At 28.8% G+C, this 14579-nt stretch overlaps 1 protein-coding gene across 1 annotated transcript in view; it reads right to left on the bottom strand.

The window, feature by feature from the left end:
• The window catches only part of LOC145279684 (voltage-gated purine nucleotide uniporter SLC17A9-like), a 105289-nt gene that overhangs the window by 18933 nt on the left and 71777 nt on the right, over nucleotides 1–14579 (bottom strand). Inside the window, exons 2-5 of the mRNA XM_080130958.1 lie at nucleotides 12850–12976; nucleotides 10560–10779; nucleotides 4083–4182; nucleotides 3855–3928 (exon numbers count right to left, since the gene is read on the bottom strand). Coding sequence (XP_079987084.1) covers nucleotides 3855–3928; nucleotides 4083–4182; nucleotides 10560–10779; nucleotides 12850–12976 — 521 coding nt within the window. The remainder of the gene's footprint in view (nucleotides 1–3854; nucleotides 3929–4082; nucleotides 4183–10559; nucleotides 10780–12849; nucleotides 12977–14579) is intronic.

Here is a 14579-nt window from a genome sequence, read left to right as displayed (position 1 = left end):
AAACGTCTACAATTTGCCAAAACTGTTGTGATCTACTACATTATCATAAAAGGCATATGTAATATAAGTGGCATTACAATATTTGATTAAAAGTTGAACAAATATATTTCTAATAACAATGCTTAAAACCTTCATTATCATACTGAAAAACATTCTGTAAATTAAATATATTTTTCCAAAACTTTTGAGAGCATGACAAATAATAAAGGTGTTAATAAAATGTCAGCCATATAGAGCAAGAATCCTTACTTTCTTGTAGATCTCCCCAGAGAAAGAGAGAGAGAGTCTCAACTTAATAATCTGTCTGTTTCTCAGCTGAAGCTGAGGTCTGAGATATTTGGATCCAGAGTTTGAATTATTTAGTCAGCAGTAATTACATGCATACTGATGAATGTTGGTGAACATGAAACATATCTCTGGATATTAAAAAATATTTATTAATATATATATGTTATAGTCATCCACAGATAGCAGCTTCACTCTTCAGTATGGCTAATATTTCAAGTTATGATTCAAAATTTGAGCAATTGTACAGTAGTTAGCAATCTTATCAATCATTGCTATTGCTAATAAATATTAAAAATCTTAGAGAAGTTAATTTGAATGCGTTGTCTTGGTCTATGCCAAAACAATGCAATCAAATTAACTTATATGATGAGATTGTAATTTTAGAAAAAAATGAGACGTAAGAGAAAAAGTGTGAAACAAAAAAAAATGAAGATAAAATGAAGACAGGTAAAACATAGAAAAGGAAGAACATCATTTACAGAATAACATGGGGGAAAATCCCCTCTTTTCAGCTCCCCACAACCCCCAAAATTGCCTTTATTAACGTTGCTTAAGTTTGTGTAGAAATTGAAAAAAATAACACTTTTAATGGCAATCATTTTATAAATAGAAATATATATGGTTACCCATTCTGTGCTGTGTGATCAACAACTAGGTGACCATTTAACATTAAAGGTATATAATAAACTGAATTTACACTCTAATTCTAAAAATGAAAAAGAAAATTTCCAGTTATTTCCAAGGTGTAATCACACAAAAAAAATAGAATCTCATTTTTATTTTTGCATTTTTTCGTTGCAATGTGAAAGCTCAGGGGAAAATAAATTTTTTTCATTTTAAGACATTTTTAATATTGTTTTTAAATAAAAATTAAGCAATTATAATAACATAAGTCAATTGTAAGACTACAGACCTCTACCAAAATCATAAAGATGAGCCAACATTTTATCTAGGTTTTAATTTTTCATATTGCATGACATATTCTTGACATTATATCATAGAAGCATTGATAACTCAAGAACTATTTATCTGATTAGACCAAACTTTGGCATGGTTCTTACTGTTATCGAAGAGCATCAGATCCATATTTGAAAAAAATTGAAATTCTGCCAAAATTTTGACCATGACAGAATTTTTCTAGATCATATAAGATAAGTGATTTCATTGGCTATAATATGGGTAAAGTAGTAAGTCTCTATGATGAACTAAACCTAAGTTATCACCAGAAGTGCGATTTTCACCTTTTCATGACCTAACCTACATATCTCAAAATTTAATCAGTTTAAAATTAGTCAAAATATCGGTCATAAGTTTGATGACAATTGGTCCAGTGATATGGATACTAGACTGTAATTGAACAAATAAACTTGACCAAAAACAAACCTCATCTTGTCAGAGGTAAAATGCAGATTATATAATTAAGACACACCTAGGTAGCTTACTCATTATTGTGAATATTATAAAATACAACTTCATTAATTATTTAATTTTCAAATTATTAAAAAGTTTTTATCCTACAGTTCATACTTGGATTTTTTTACGCTTGTATTTTAGATTCTTATTTCATGAATTATTTGATTGACTAATTGCTTAATTGATTTGAATTTGTTATTCTGTTGAAAATGCCTTACATCAAGACAAGAACAAGGACCCCAATCGACTGAGAAAAAGAACAGATTTTGATTGACACTGGTTTGACCATGACCTTTTACATATTCACAACCAAAATTTATTTTTATGTAGAGTGCATTCTTTTATATATATATAAGTAGATTGTAGTTTGCTTGAAGCATTGTTGAAGAAAATTATAAGGTAAAATTAAAAGCCAAGAATAATGCGAGATTTTTTTTTTTTACATAGAGTAAAATTAAATGAAAACAAAAGAAATAAATTTCTTTTTTTTGTTGTTTGTTTTTTCTTTTTCACACAAATTTTAACTCTAAACAACAGTCATTTTTTTTTTTTCTGTTGTATTCAATGGTGTTATAAATCTCAATATATTTCAGACCTATTAGTCCTTTTTCAAGAGAAGACAGCGGAAGAGTGTTCAAAATTGGAAAAGCAGCCGCAGAGTTTGCCACGTGATACCGCGAAATATAGAACAAAAAATGACGTTAGGAGAACGTTAAAATAAATCAGTTGGTGTTTGAAATACTTGTTGCGTTTGTGAATCAAGGGAGATGACTATTCAAGCAAGGGGTTTTTTTTGCTTGTTTTTTTTTATTATTATTTTAATTATTGTTTTTCTTATGTTTTAAACTTATATTATAAAAGCGGAGCTCAATTCCAGTCTATTGTTTAGTGTGGGAGTATTTTTTGAAATAATTAAAGATTCGAGGATACGAAGTTGACCTACGTTTCTTGAAGAAGCAAGAATGTTGATGTGAAAATCTGGTTCTGAATTAATGAAAGTGCGAATATGTTCTATAAACATTTAATTTTACTCTATATAAAAAAAAAATCTCGCATTGTTCTTGGCTTTTAATTTTACCTTATATATATATATATATATATATATATACAAAATCTTTTAATAAAACTTTTCAAACCAAATAATGTGTTCTTTTTATTTATATTTACAAACCAAATACAAAGTAAATCTTTCAATGTAAGGAACAAAATACATTTAAACAAAATACATTTAAATAAATGCATTTTTTTTAAATAAAAATATCAATCTAGAGCACCTCATTTTGGAGAGCTTGTTCCTCTCAAAATGGGAAATAAGACACTGTGGATTGGAATAGTGGGGTTTTCCTCATTTAAAAATAAAATGCCGAACATTAAAAAATTTGGCTTGAATAGTTTTATTAAAAAGTTTTGGGTCAAAGTGTGATAGAGTACCAATTGAAGAATTGCCTTTTAAAAGTTGATTTTTAGGAATATTTGACTCTGTTCATTCTCTTATTAAATGCTATTGCCTTAAATAAGAGAATGGTTGAGTCAAAGTTGGCCATCTTCTTATTGGAATATTCAACGAGACATGGAATAAGAACTATTTAAGAAAATTAATGGCTTCTTAAGAAATAAAAAAATTTTTTTTTTTTTTTTTTTTAAATATATAAGGATCTGTGGCATAGGAGATAAATTATTTGGTAAAATTCAGTTGTAAGTTATACTCTTCTGGAGGTTGAAATTCAATCCTCAGTATGGGTGATGCTCAAAATATATTTAGAGCAAGAGCATTCTGCACCTTTGGATTAAATAAATCAGATTTCAGTGTCTGACATAAATTTTCCAGTGTTCAACAAGATACACTTGAAGAAAGTCGGAGGTTACAATGACAGAAACATTGTTCAAATAACATTCAGGATAAGAATTCCAGTCAGAATAATACAAATTATTTTAACCTCATTTCAAAATTCAGAAACAAAAAATATATACCCAAACCGAATTGTGAAGGAAAAGGGGAAAAAAAATATAGTGAAATTAATATTGACATTGAATTTGCTATTATTTAGATTTAAATTTTATATTATAGACGCAGGTTTCTTAAATAAAATAAATTCATATTTTATTTGAAATTTGTGAACAGATAAAAAAATGGAGAGAAAAGAAATGCTTACCAGTAAAATAGAATGCACTGTGCCAACCATAGTTATCTAACAGCAAAGAGCCTATACTTCCAGTGAAGAGAGTGCTGGAAAAGAAAAAAATGGATTTTTGTATTTGGTCACTCTCTAACACACAAGGAAAGAGAAACAATTTGATATTCTTTTGGTGATATCAAGTTAAAACATAATTTAATAAAAAGAAAATTAAAGAGATTTATAATTTTTTTTCATGAAACTTACCCCAGAAAAGATCCGGATGATACAAAGCTATATGTTAACGATCGCTCTTGCTCAATCACTTTTCTTGATATCATACTTGTAAAACTAGGAAAATGAAAACCTGCAAAAATATAAACAAAACTTTTCTTTTGAAACAGTTTTTATTCCATTAACATCAACTTTTTAAACAATATTTTTCCCCCCAGAATAATTATATAAAGTAAACAAAATAAAACTGCAATTTTGAAATGTAAAAAAGAAAAAAATGTGATAAAGAAAATAACAATGACTATTATTTCATCAATAATCTACAACAAAAAGACATACTTTTCCCAGTGTTATTCATGAAAATAATACAATAATCATAACAGAATTCTAACATGACTCACACTGGTAACCATTACACCACTATCAATAATATCTATATATCTATAAAAGTGAAAGTGTCTGTCTGTGTGTGTATGTGTGTGTCTGTGTGTGTACATTTCCATACGCAATAACTCTGTCAATTTTAAGTCTACATACTCGAAATTTGATATAAAGAGTACTGAGATTTGGGAAAATCGATGTGATCGGTTTTCGGCCAGAAATTTGGCGATTAAGGAGTCAAAGTTCAACGCTTTGACCTTTGAGAACTCTACCAAACTCCTCCGACAATTTTGAGTCTAAACATTTGAAATTTCAGATATAGGTTCCTTGGACATGGATCTAACTTAATAACTCCATTTGAGCCCAAAACAATAAATTTTAAGGGAGCATAATAGGGGTCAAAGTTAAAAAAATTGACCGTTTTTTTTTTTTTTTTGCTCAACATACATCTCCAAATACCTGGGCAACACCGGGCACTCATGCTAGTATATATAATATATATATATATAATATATATATATATATATATATATATACATACATACATACATGAGGTGCATTCCAAAGGTAATGCCTTCAATTTTGTTATTCCATCCAAATAGATCAGAGGGAATTGCAAATTGCATTGTTATGATAACTGAACTTATGCATTCATGACCTGAAAGTTTCATCTCTCTGTTGCAGATATTGATGGTGTGAGATTTAAGAAAGCAACCTCCTTTTATGGATGTGGATCAGAAGCAGAGCTATGTCATTGAATCCCTGGCAAAAGTGCATTGAGAATATGTAGAAAAATAAATTCTGGAACACAAAGTTGTACCTCTCCGAGATGCAATGAGGTTATTTTTAGTTTTTAATGTTTATTTTTTGCTTTACTTGAAACTAAATGGTAGACAACTATTATATTTTTCAATTTAAAATTAGTTATTCCCCTTGATTAATATCTTTAAGTGATTAGTAGTCTGAGCCGGACTAAATAATTTATTAATTAAATTGTAGTGGAGAACATATTGACAATAGCACACTGCCTGGTGTTGCCTGGTTGTAAAAATCACTTAAATTAGCAATACCACACCATTTTTTTTTTCTTTAGATTGAATAAACTCCAATCAAGCATTATTGAAAAGAGCATAAAAACAAATAATGTCTTTAGTTTTTTTAAATCTGCCCATTAGAACTGGAGTTATGATCATTCAAAGTATCAAAAAATGTGTGGTTCACTGGATATTTTGCCTTGATTTAAATGCGTATAAGCTTGTGACTGAAAATGGTAGTAAATTTGCACAATTTACAAACTAACCCATCTTTAAAAAAACTGTATCTTCAGATCTTTTTAAGATATTATGATGAAATTTTGAACATATCAGAATACCATGAAGGTTCACTTGGCGTTATTTACAACCATTTCACTTGATAACTTACCGACTAATTAGCATATTTCAGCTTCATTTTAACAGCTTTAAGTAAAAACATCAAAAAACAGCTAAAAAAAAAATGGTAAGTAAAAATGGTTCATCATCATAGGAAGGAATATTCTGATGGGCATTATCATTTCCCATTATAACATCATGAAAAATCCAAGATGGCGACCAGGAAATCCAAGATGCCACCATGACATGATTCAAAGAAATTATTAACAAAATATGGCTTGTAGCATATCAAATTAATGGAAATTTTGTCCAGATCAGAATTATGTTTTCAAGTACATTAAGCTAATTAGCATACTAATTTGCATAATTAAGCTTCATTTTAATGGCTTCCAGTAGAAGCATCATAAAAAAAAAAACTGTTTAAAAAATGGGAGGTAAGACTTTATCATGATGCGAAATGTTATTCTGACTTTATCCTTTGTCATCATTATACCGTGAAAAATCCAAGATGGCAACCAGGAAATCCAAGATGGCCACCACAATACAATTCAAAGAAATGAACAAAATATGGCTTATAGCATATCAAATGGAAGGAAATTTTATACAGATTACAATTATATTTTCAAGTTTGTTAAACTAATTAGGATAATTAAATTTCATTTTTAATGGTTCCGTGACAATTATCAGGTGAGTTTCTACCACTATTTTGTATAATTTTTTTTATTTTTAAGTCTTCAAGAGACATTGCAGCCATTTTTTTCTTGTTCTCATGTAACACTCAACACTACTTGGTTTTGAATAGAAAAAACATTTACAACACCAAAAATTTATCAAGTACTTGTTTTGGTAACATTTATTTATTATAAATTTGTTTTTTGGCCACTTTTTCATACCTCTGTGGATTGTAAAACAAACCCAATAAAAGTTATTCTTTTACTTAACTTGATAAGTGATTTGTGCGTGTTTAACTCATTTAAAAGCATGGTCATTGTCGGTCATTCTTTTTCAAATTTTTTTTTTTTAATATTATTTTCCTGCTCATAATTAAAAACTTGTTTTCTAAATAATAAAAATAAAATGAATACTTTATGTTCGTAAGTTAGTTGATGAACATGTGTTTACAGATTTTTTTTGTGTGTGTGTGCCACGACGCACAAAAATTCTCATTTTTATAAGCGCTTGTCAGTATTTCTAATGACTAGCATAAAAAGTTTTTATCCAATTTTTTTCAAATTTTAGGACAAAAGAAATTAATATATTCACTATTAAATAGCTTTTGAACACAGTTTCTATCTTTACTTATCTTTGTACTACAAAGCGTAAACTTTGAGATATTCTAACTTTTGACTGGAAAGATGTACGTGTTGTGTTCAAATTCCGTAGCAAAGACATTTTTTTTTCCTAATTAGCTAAAAAAACTAGAAACATCGTCAATAGGTACAACTTCCGCTACGAGTATTTATGTGAACACACCCAGACTGCTTATTTGCTAAAAGTGATCTACCGCCTGACAGGTTTTATCGTTAATAAAAAGTGATCTATCTGCTGACAGGTTTCATCATTAATCATCTAATTTAAATAGCGATTTCTTTGAATATACAAATCACAACAAAAATATTAAAATACCATTTTAAAGTAAATTTTATTATGAATCCAGTTATATAAGTTTTATTTTGATGGAGGTAGAAGAAATGTACTTATTATTGATTTAAAAACTATGAGTGTCAAATTAAGTAGCAGTGTGTGCCTTGTCCACTTGTCCAACGCTGAAAGTTATGGTTTCTGGTATTGCTAGTTAAATATATCTTAATTTATGTATATTTCATATGTATTATTATAGAGCCAATTCTCTATTTATTATTATATTATACCCACTATATAGTAGTGATTTCAAAACTTTTTTAAAAATAGATATGACTTCATTGCCATTAGTTGGAATTGAAACCAAAACATTTTGTTCTTTAGCAGTATTCGCTACTATCTGAGCTAACGACACATGCATATCAAACCATGACAAATTAATGCAGTTAAATATATAAATGTATATTTGTGCATGTGTAGACCATTTTGACCTCTTATCAGCTTTTTACCGATTAAAAACAAAATTGATTTATTCCACAGGTTCAAAGACCCCTCCATATGTCAAGTTTCAAGTCTGTAGACCGAAAATTGATAGAGTAGTTTTGTAGAGACCATTCCACAGACAGACAAGTTTACTTTTATAATATACAGGAATAACATGGTACAATCATTTATTTTTTAATAATATTAGAAGAAAATGGTAATCTGTTTAAGGTGTTAATGAAAATTCAGTTTTAGTCTACAACTTTTATAATAAACAGTAGCAATCATAGTCAAGCTTCAATGCTCTCCAAGATGATAGTAGTATTTTGACATCCTTCAGCCATCCATATCCTTGATAATATTATGTAGGCCTTGATTGCAAATAGCCAGTTTTTGTTTGTCAAGAGAAAGATATTTCTTGATAGGTTTCGGTTACCAATTTATTTTGTTGCTGATTATAATGGAGTTATTGTATTTTAAATATACAACTAACCCAAATGAGATAAATTATTAAATATTAATAAATACTCAGAAAGTAATATTGTGCTACATAGTTCAATACAAATAAAATCACATTGTAAGAGATAATCTTTAATTTACTTCTTCAGTCCAGCATCTTTGTTTTTTTTTTGTTCTTTTTGCCCTGTTTCTTTCAAATATTTATTTTTTTATGTAACATTTCATTAACTTCTTTCTTCGATGAAAAAGCACTGCATGTCAAAATTATGTGTTCCTTTCTCACACCATTACAATAATGATCATATATTATGATATTCGAAAATGAGGCTACATCAAAGGAAGGTCAATACTAGCTATTCTTATCCAAGATTGTAAAATTGGCTTTTTAGGGCCAAATTTCAGGAATTTGGCCTTTTTTTAAGCAGTTTGGCTTTCAAAAATTGTATTAGGCCTTTTTCACACAAACTAAGAAAGGAACAAGTAGAATATTAAGTTGGGGTTATCTGTGATATCGATAACCGTGTATTGTCTTTGACTGTCAATGACCCTTGGTCATACAACCAGGGTTAATTTTGTTTGTTCACTCATTGTTAGTAACGAGAATCTATTTGGCAAGCTGTACTTATTTTCCTGGGTGACAAAGGTCTGTTTGACAAGCTGTAATCATTTCTCTGAGTGTCTTTGTGTTCTTGTTTACCTAGATATTTGATAGATACTTGGCTCCCAGAGCAACTGTTTCTGTTTGGTTATCGAGATCTCTTTAACCAATCAAAATTTAAGTTTTTAACTAACCAAACTTAAGTATTTTGCAAAAATTTTTTTTTCTGCTTCTATCACTGATTTTGTTCACTCAGCACAGCAAGGAGTTACCTACTAGTTAGGAGAAAAACTTAATTGAGAATGGGACCTTGCCAATAATTGTGTAAGAACAACCAATGAATGTGAGCAATGGATAAATCTGCAACTACCAACCTAGTTAGAAAAAAAAACACTATTAAAAGTATTGAAAATATTTCAGCAAATGTAATGAAAATATGTTTGCTATAATAAACTCAGTTTTTTTTTTTTGTTTTTAATCATTCAAAATTTAAAACTTATCAAACCAATCAATTAAATTACTTAACTTTTAAAATGTAAATTAAATTTTAGGTTATTTTAAGTTGAAATGATAATTTTTACTTTAAAATAAATGGACCAAAATTGCAAAATGATGATGGATTTATCTCAGTTGGTTTAAGATAAATCGTTTTGTAATCAATTTATTCTTACTTTCGAAGTTCCAAACAGTCTATATTATGTTGGGGGGAGGGGGGTGGTAACAGATCAAAACACTGATCTGTGAATACTAGCTACAAACCTGAATTTTAATCATTTAACAATAAGAAGATTCTTCAGTTATCCTCTGTTGACAAAATGTAAGCAAATACAAATCAATATTCATCTAGGATCAGGTTTACTTTTTACAAACAAAACTTTTCTTTCATAATTTCTTTACATGTGAAAAATAAAAACACTGAATATCAAACAACAGTAAAAATTAGTGATCAGCCAATTCCAATATTTTTTCGCCAATTCCGATACAATTACAGATTCTGTTCTAAATTCCCTATCACGATTAAATTTCTAAATATAAAGTTGTTTTGGTTGGAGGTGGGGGCGCAGATTACTGCAAAAATCCATGTAAAATGTGCATATATTTTTGCAAATATAAAAATAAACTTGTGGGTATGACGTAGATTTTAGTTTTACTGGAAGTTTAAAATAAATAAATATTTATCATTTCATCATGAATTTGAGCCATTAAAAATTAAGTTTTAAATGAAAAATGAAGAAATAAAAACAATAAAAAGAATCGTTTTGGGCATCAGAAAATAGCCACATTTTTTTTTTATTCTAATATCCCCCAAAATTTCTGATTTATTTGATTCCTGATTCAGATTCATTGTCCCAATACTTGTAAAAAAATTAGATTATTCAGACTACTATTCTCATTTTCGTTAGTATTTTTATGTTTTGGACAATGTTACCCCCAACCATCTTCAGGTGAGTTTGACAAAGTTTCCCAAATTAAAAAAATACACCTGAAGACGTTCAGAGATCGCATCAGCTGAAAGATTATAAAAATAACAACCAAGATGAAAATATTAATCTGAATATTCCTCAACTTAAAATTGATAAAATATTAAAAAACAAAGAAAAAAGAAAGTGTATAATGGTGGAGGTTTGATGTACTGACCTTGAAATATTCCCAGTAAAACCCGGGATAAAACTAATATATTGAGTGTGACTTGTTTGTCTTTGCTTATGTAAATAAGCTGAGGTGTCCAGAATGTGATGAGTGACCAAAATGCAGCAGCGATGGGAAGAACAACATCTCCCCCAATGCGATCACTCAAGTAACCACCAATGAACTGAGTCATAGTATAACCCCAAAAGAACGAAGATAGAACAGTGCCCTACAAAAGGAGAGAGAGAAATCACATTTAGATTTAAAACATTTTCAGTTTAGACTATTTTTTTTAGTTTAAATTAAAAAAATATACATTCACATTTATGTATACAATACAGTTGGGCAATATTTTGTAATTTGTTTTAACTCTTCACAATACTGTAGAGTTTTTTATGTTTAACCGAAAATGTTCATCTTACTTGATTTTTCAACTGGGGTTTAGTTAAAATAATTAGATTTTCAAATGCCTTTCCAGAATTTTTAGCATGATGCCCCTCCATTCCACTTCTAAGAATCGAACTTGTAACTTTTAAACATTTTCTATTTATGATTTGAAAATGTGGTGCTTAATCAATAATATAAAGTATAAAAAATAATCAGTCATAAAAATTTTAGAGTGGGCAATTGTTTTAACATGATTTTTTTTTTTTTTGTAACTCTAAGTGCTTTTCTAAAATTGTGACTTTTAAAAAAGTTTTTCTTTGGTTTGAAAATGCATCATAATACATAAATAGTATATCTTGTAGGAAGCATTATTCTAGAAAAAATGGAAACTTGAATTTATATCAAAATATCTTTTAAACAAATTAATTTTTGAAATAGAGAATTTAAGGTGAAATAATTTGAAGCATTTATTAGTATTTCCTTGATTCATTTTTTTTTAATCTGTTCTCTCGAGAAATTTTTTACAATTAGTAAAAAAAAAAAAAAAAAAAAAGAATTGTAGATGAAAATTCAATCTTAACATCCAGATGAACACCTTCATTTACTTAAAAGTTTTAAATAATCTTTTCTGAAACCAATGATAAATATTTTAAGTAAATTTAACATTTTAAATTACAACAAATGTTTTCTATTCAAAAATATTCTATGCTAATGATATAAGAAATTTTGAATATTTCTTTTTCTTAATTTCTTGAAAATTGAATCCTCATCTAAAGTCAGTTTATTTCCTATTCTCAATTCAACATTTATATTTTCATTCAATCTTACTAAATGTTAACAATAGCATTTAATATTATTAAAATCTAAAATGTTTTTAACCTGTGCCAAAATTTCCATTAGATTTTTGTGCCCATTTTTGTGACATACCTATGTTAAAGTGTAAAAAAACAATTGGTTTGTTTTTACAATTAATTGAACATTTACTGAAAGAGAATTTTTTAAATCCTATTCTATTTGAAAAAAAAAATTTAAGGAAATTAAATCTACCAGAATGCATTTATTAAAAAATATGTCAGCCATTTTAATGTTTTGATGATGTTTGGAAAAAAAATGCGCATTACTTTGACTTTGGAAGAATTTAAACTGTCAACTAGAAAATCAATTTTGTTGTTAAAATTCTCATGTATTAAAAGATTGAAAATTGTAAAAGTTATTTGAATTGATTAATTTAATAAAGATTAAAACAACATTATCTTAATAAATTTAATTTTATAGCAAATATAAAGAATTTTCAGTGTTTCTTTAAATAACATTCTAAGTAAATACACTAAATAAAATTCTAATTTTGGAAAATACTTACTTGTTATGGTGAAAAAGAAAAATAGTAACTAAACAAAATAATGGGATGCCAACAATCCAGTAGTTCTTTATTATTATTATTATTATTTAAAAAATTCAATTTTTTTCATTTGAATCAAGAGATGATTTTAGAGTCGCCATTTTATTTTTAATATCAGGCTAAATATAATAGTTGTTTTTTTTTTAGTGTGTGTGTGTGTGTGTGTGTGTGTGTGTGTGTGTGTGTGTGTGCGTGCAAATGGTAAATTTCTGTTTAGCAGAATATAAATGATGATAGAAATTTGATGAATCGAATATTAAAAAACAAAACAAAAGACTACTGAATTGTTTTCTGTAAAATTTGGGTACCGCTTTTTTTTTCCATAACAAGTAATTTATTCCAAAAATTAGAATGCATTAAACATATTATGTCAAGAAGCACCAAATTTTCTGTTTTAATCATTTCGGTTTATGACCACGTTATTAGATTACAAAAGGGAGATAATTTTTAGCATATTTTTCAATAATTATCTCCCTTGAAGATTTAAATTTATAAGAAAAAACTGTTACTGACCGATTCTGTTTTATCCCAATGTAATTCTTTGGCCAGTGAGACCACACACAATGGCATGACTGTGCGGCATGCATATAACATAGCACCCCCACAGAATAACCCGCACCCCCATTGGCGCTTCTCCTGTCTGAAAAAAAAAAAAGAAAAAAAAAGAAAAACAAAATGAGCAAATCAAAATATAAAGAAAAAACAGGGGGGGTGGATGCAAAAAACAAATATTCTTTAATGCAATTTCAAACTTAAGCAGACAGATGGATGAAGCTATTTATAAGATGCTTGGACATATTTAAAAAGAAGAGAACTTTTTTCATGTTAACAACCGTTATCATGATATTAGGGAAGGGGAGGGTCAAGTTTCTGGCATTTCTGACCAATTATCATACAAACCGAGGTCCGCTTAAACATCATTCTGATAATGCTGGAAATGTCTTGAACCATCGGCCTGTTCTTTGTCAGAATGAAACGGTCCAGTTTGGTCTTAGGTATATCTTCTTTGGGAAGGAGTGTGGGTGGGACTATTGTTCATCACCTGAAGTGCTCCAACCAGAAAATGCTGATGCCCCATTCTTGATTCTTTTTATACCTTTTCATAGTATCCCTTGGATCACCTCCTTTCACAAAGTGGCTACATGTCTAACCAATCTTGCTGCAATATGAAACAGGTAAAAGAAAAAGGAGGGGGATCGTTTTTAGCCGGCAATGAATGTGTTGCATATATCTTGGCAGTAATATACAAGTTATTATCAATTTATGATCAACCAGTTGTAAAGCGATTTGAATGCAAGTTGTCCAATGTTAAATTACGGTTTCATCATTTCTAACAAGGTATAAGCATAACGCTGAGTACATATTATTACTGTAAACTATATTACTATATGCACTGTACTTTTCTAAAAGTTTGCATAAAAATTCAACATTGTCTTTTCATCTTATTTTTTTTAGACATTGTATTTTCTAGCTGTTTTAATTTCCTTAAATTTTCATACTATTTGTAATATCTCAATACACATCGTATCATTTCTTATTGCTACCATTTCAGTTAATTTAAAATCTTTTTTTAATCTTAAAGACAGCTTTTTCTAGTTGTATTTACAGTTCATTAAGGTCGTAAAGCCAGTCAGTCATAAGTTGAATTAGTTATTTAAGGTGTCTTCAATAAGTTTCCAGACTTTTTGTACAGGCATTTCAAATTGTCATAATCTCTGGAAAATGCAATGTTATTGCTATATATCTTATGAGATTACTGATCAATTTTTATGATTGCAGGTTCAAATGAACAGCTCCAGCAGGAATTGGAATACACCCTACTAAAGAATGATTGTCACAGCTGGTGAATTTCAAAAATGCAATCCGGATGTGAGGACACTTTAGAAGAATGACATGCAATAAAATTTTGTTTAAACTTGGAAAACCCACAGAAATGTATGGAATGCTTCAGACTGCTTTTGGAATCTGTGAGGGATGATGTGGGAGGAGTAAGGAAGTCAGAAAACCAGAGTTGATTGGCCAAATAAAGAATTCCACGGATAAGGACCGTCATGTGTCTATAGAAACAATAAGTGCACAGTTTGATATCAGTGTGGGAACTGTACACACAATTATTCATAAGGAATTGAATTTGGGAAAAATTTGCTTCAAGAGTGCTCAGAGAAGATAAGAAAGAAAGACATTGTCATGACAGCAGGAAAATGGTCAAGCTGACTAATTCAGATCCCACAGTTCTTGATGCT

This window comes from Euprymna scolopes, chromosome 7 (genome assembly GCF_053919585.1).
Source record: "Euprymna scolopes isolate OS-2025 chromosome 7, ASM5391958v1, whole genome shotgun sequence".
Taxonomy (NCBI): Eukaryota; Metazoa; Mollusca; class Cephalopoda; order Sepiida; family Sepiolidae; genus Euprymna; species Euprymna scolopes.
Note: the sequence above shows the minus strand (reverse complement) of the source record. Positions and strands in the feature narration are given on the sequence as shown.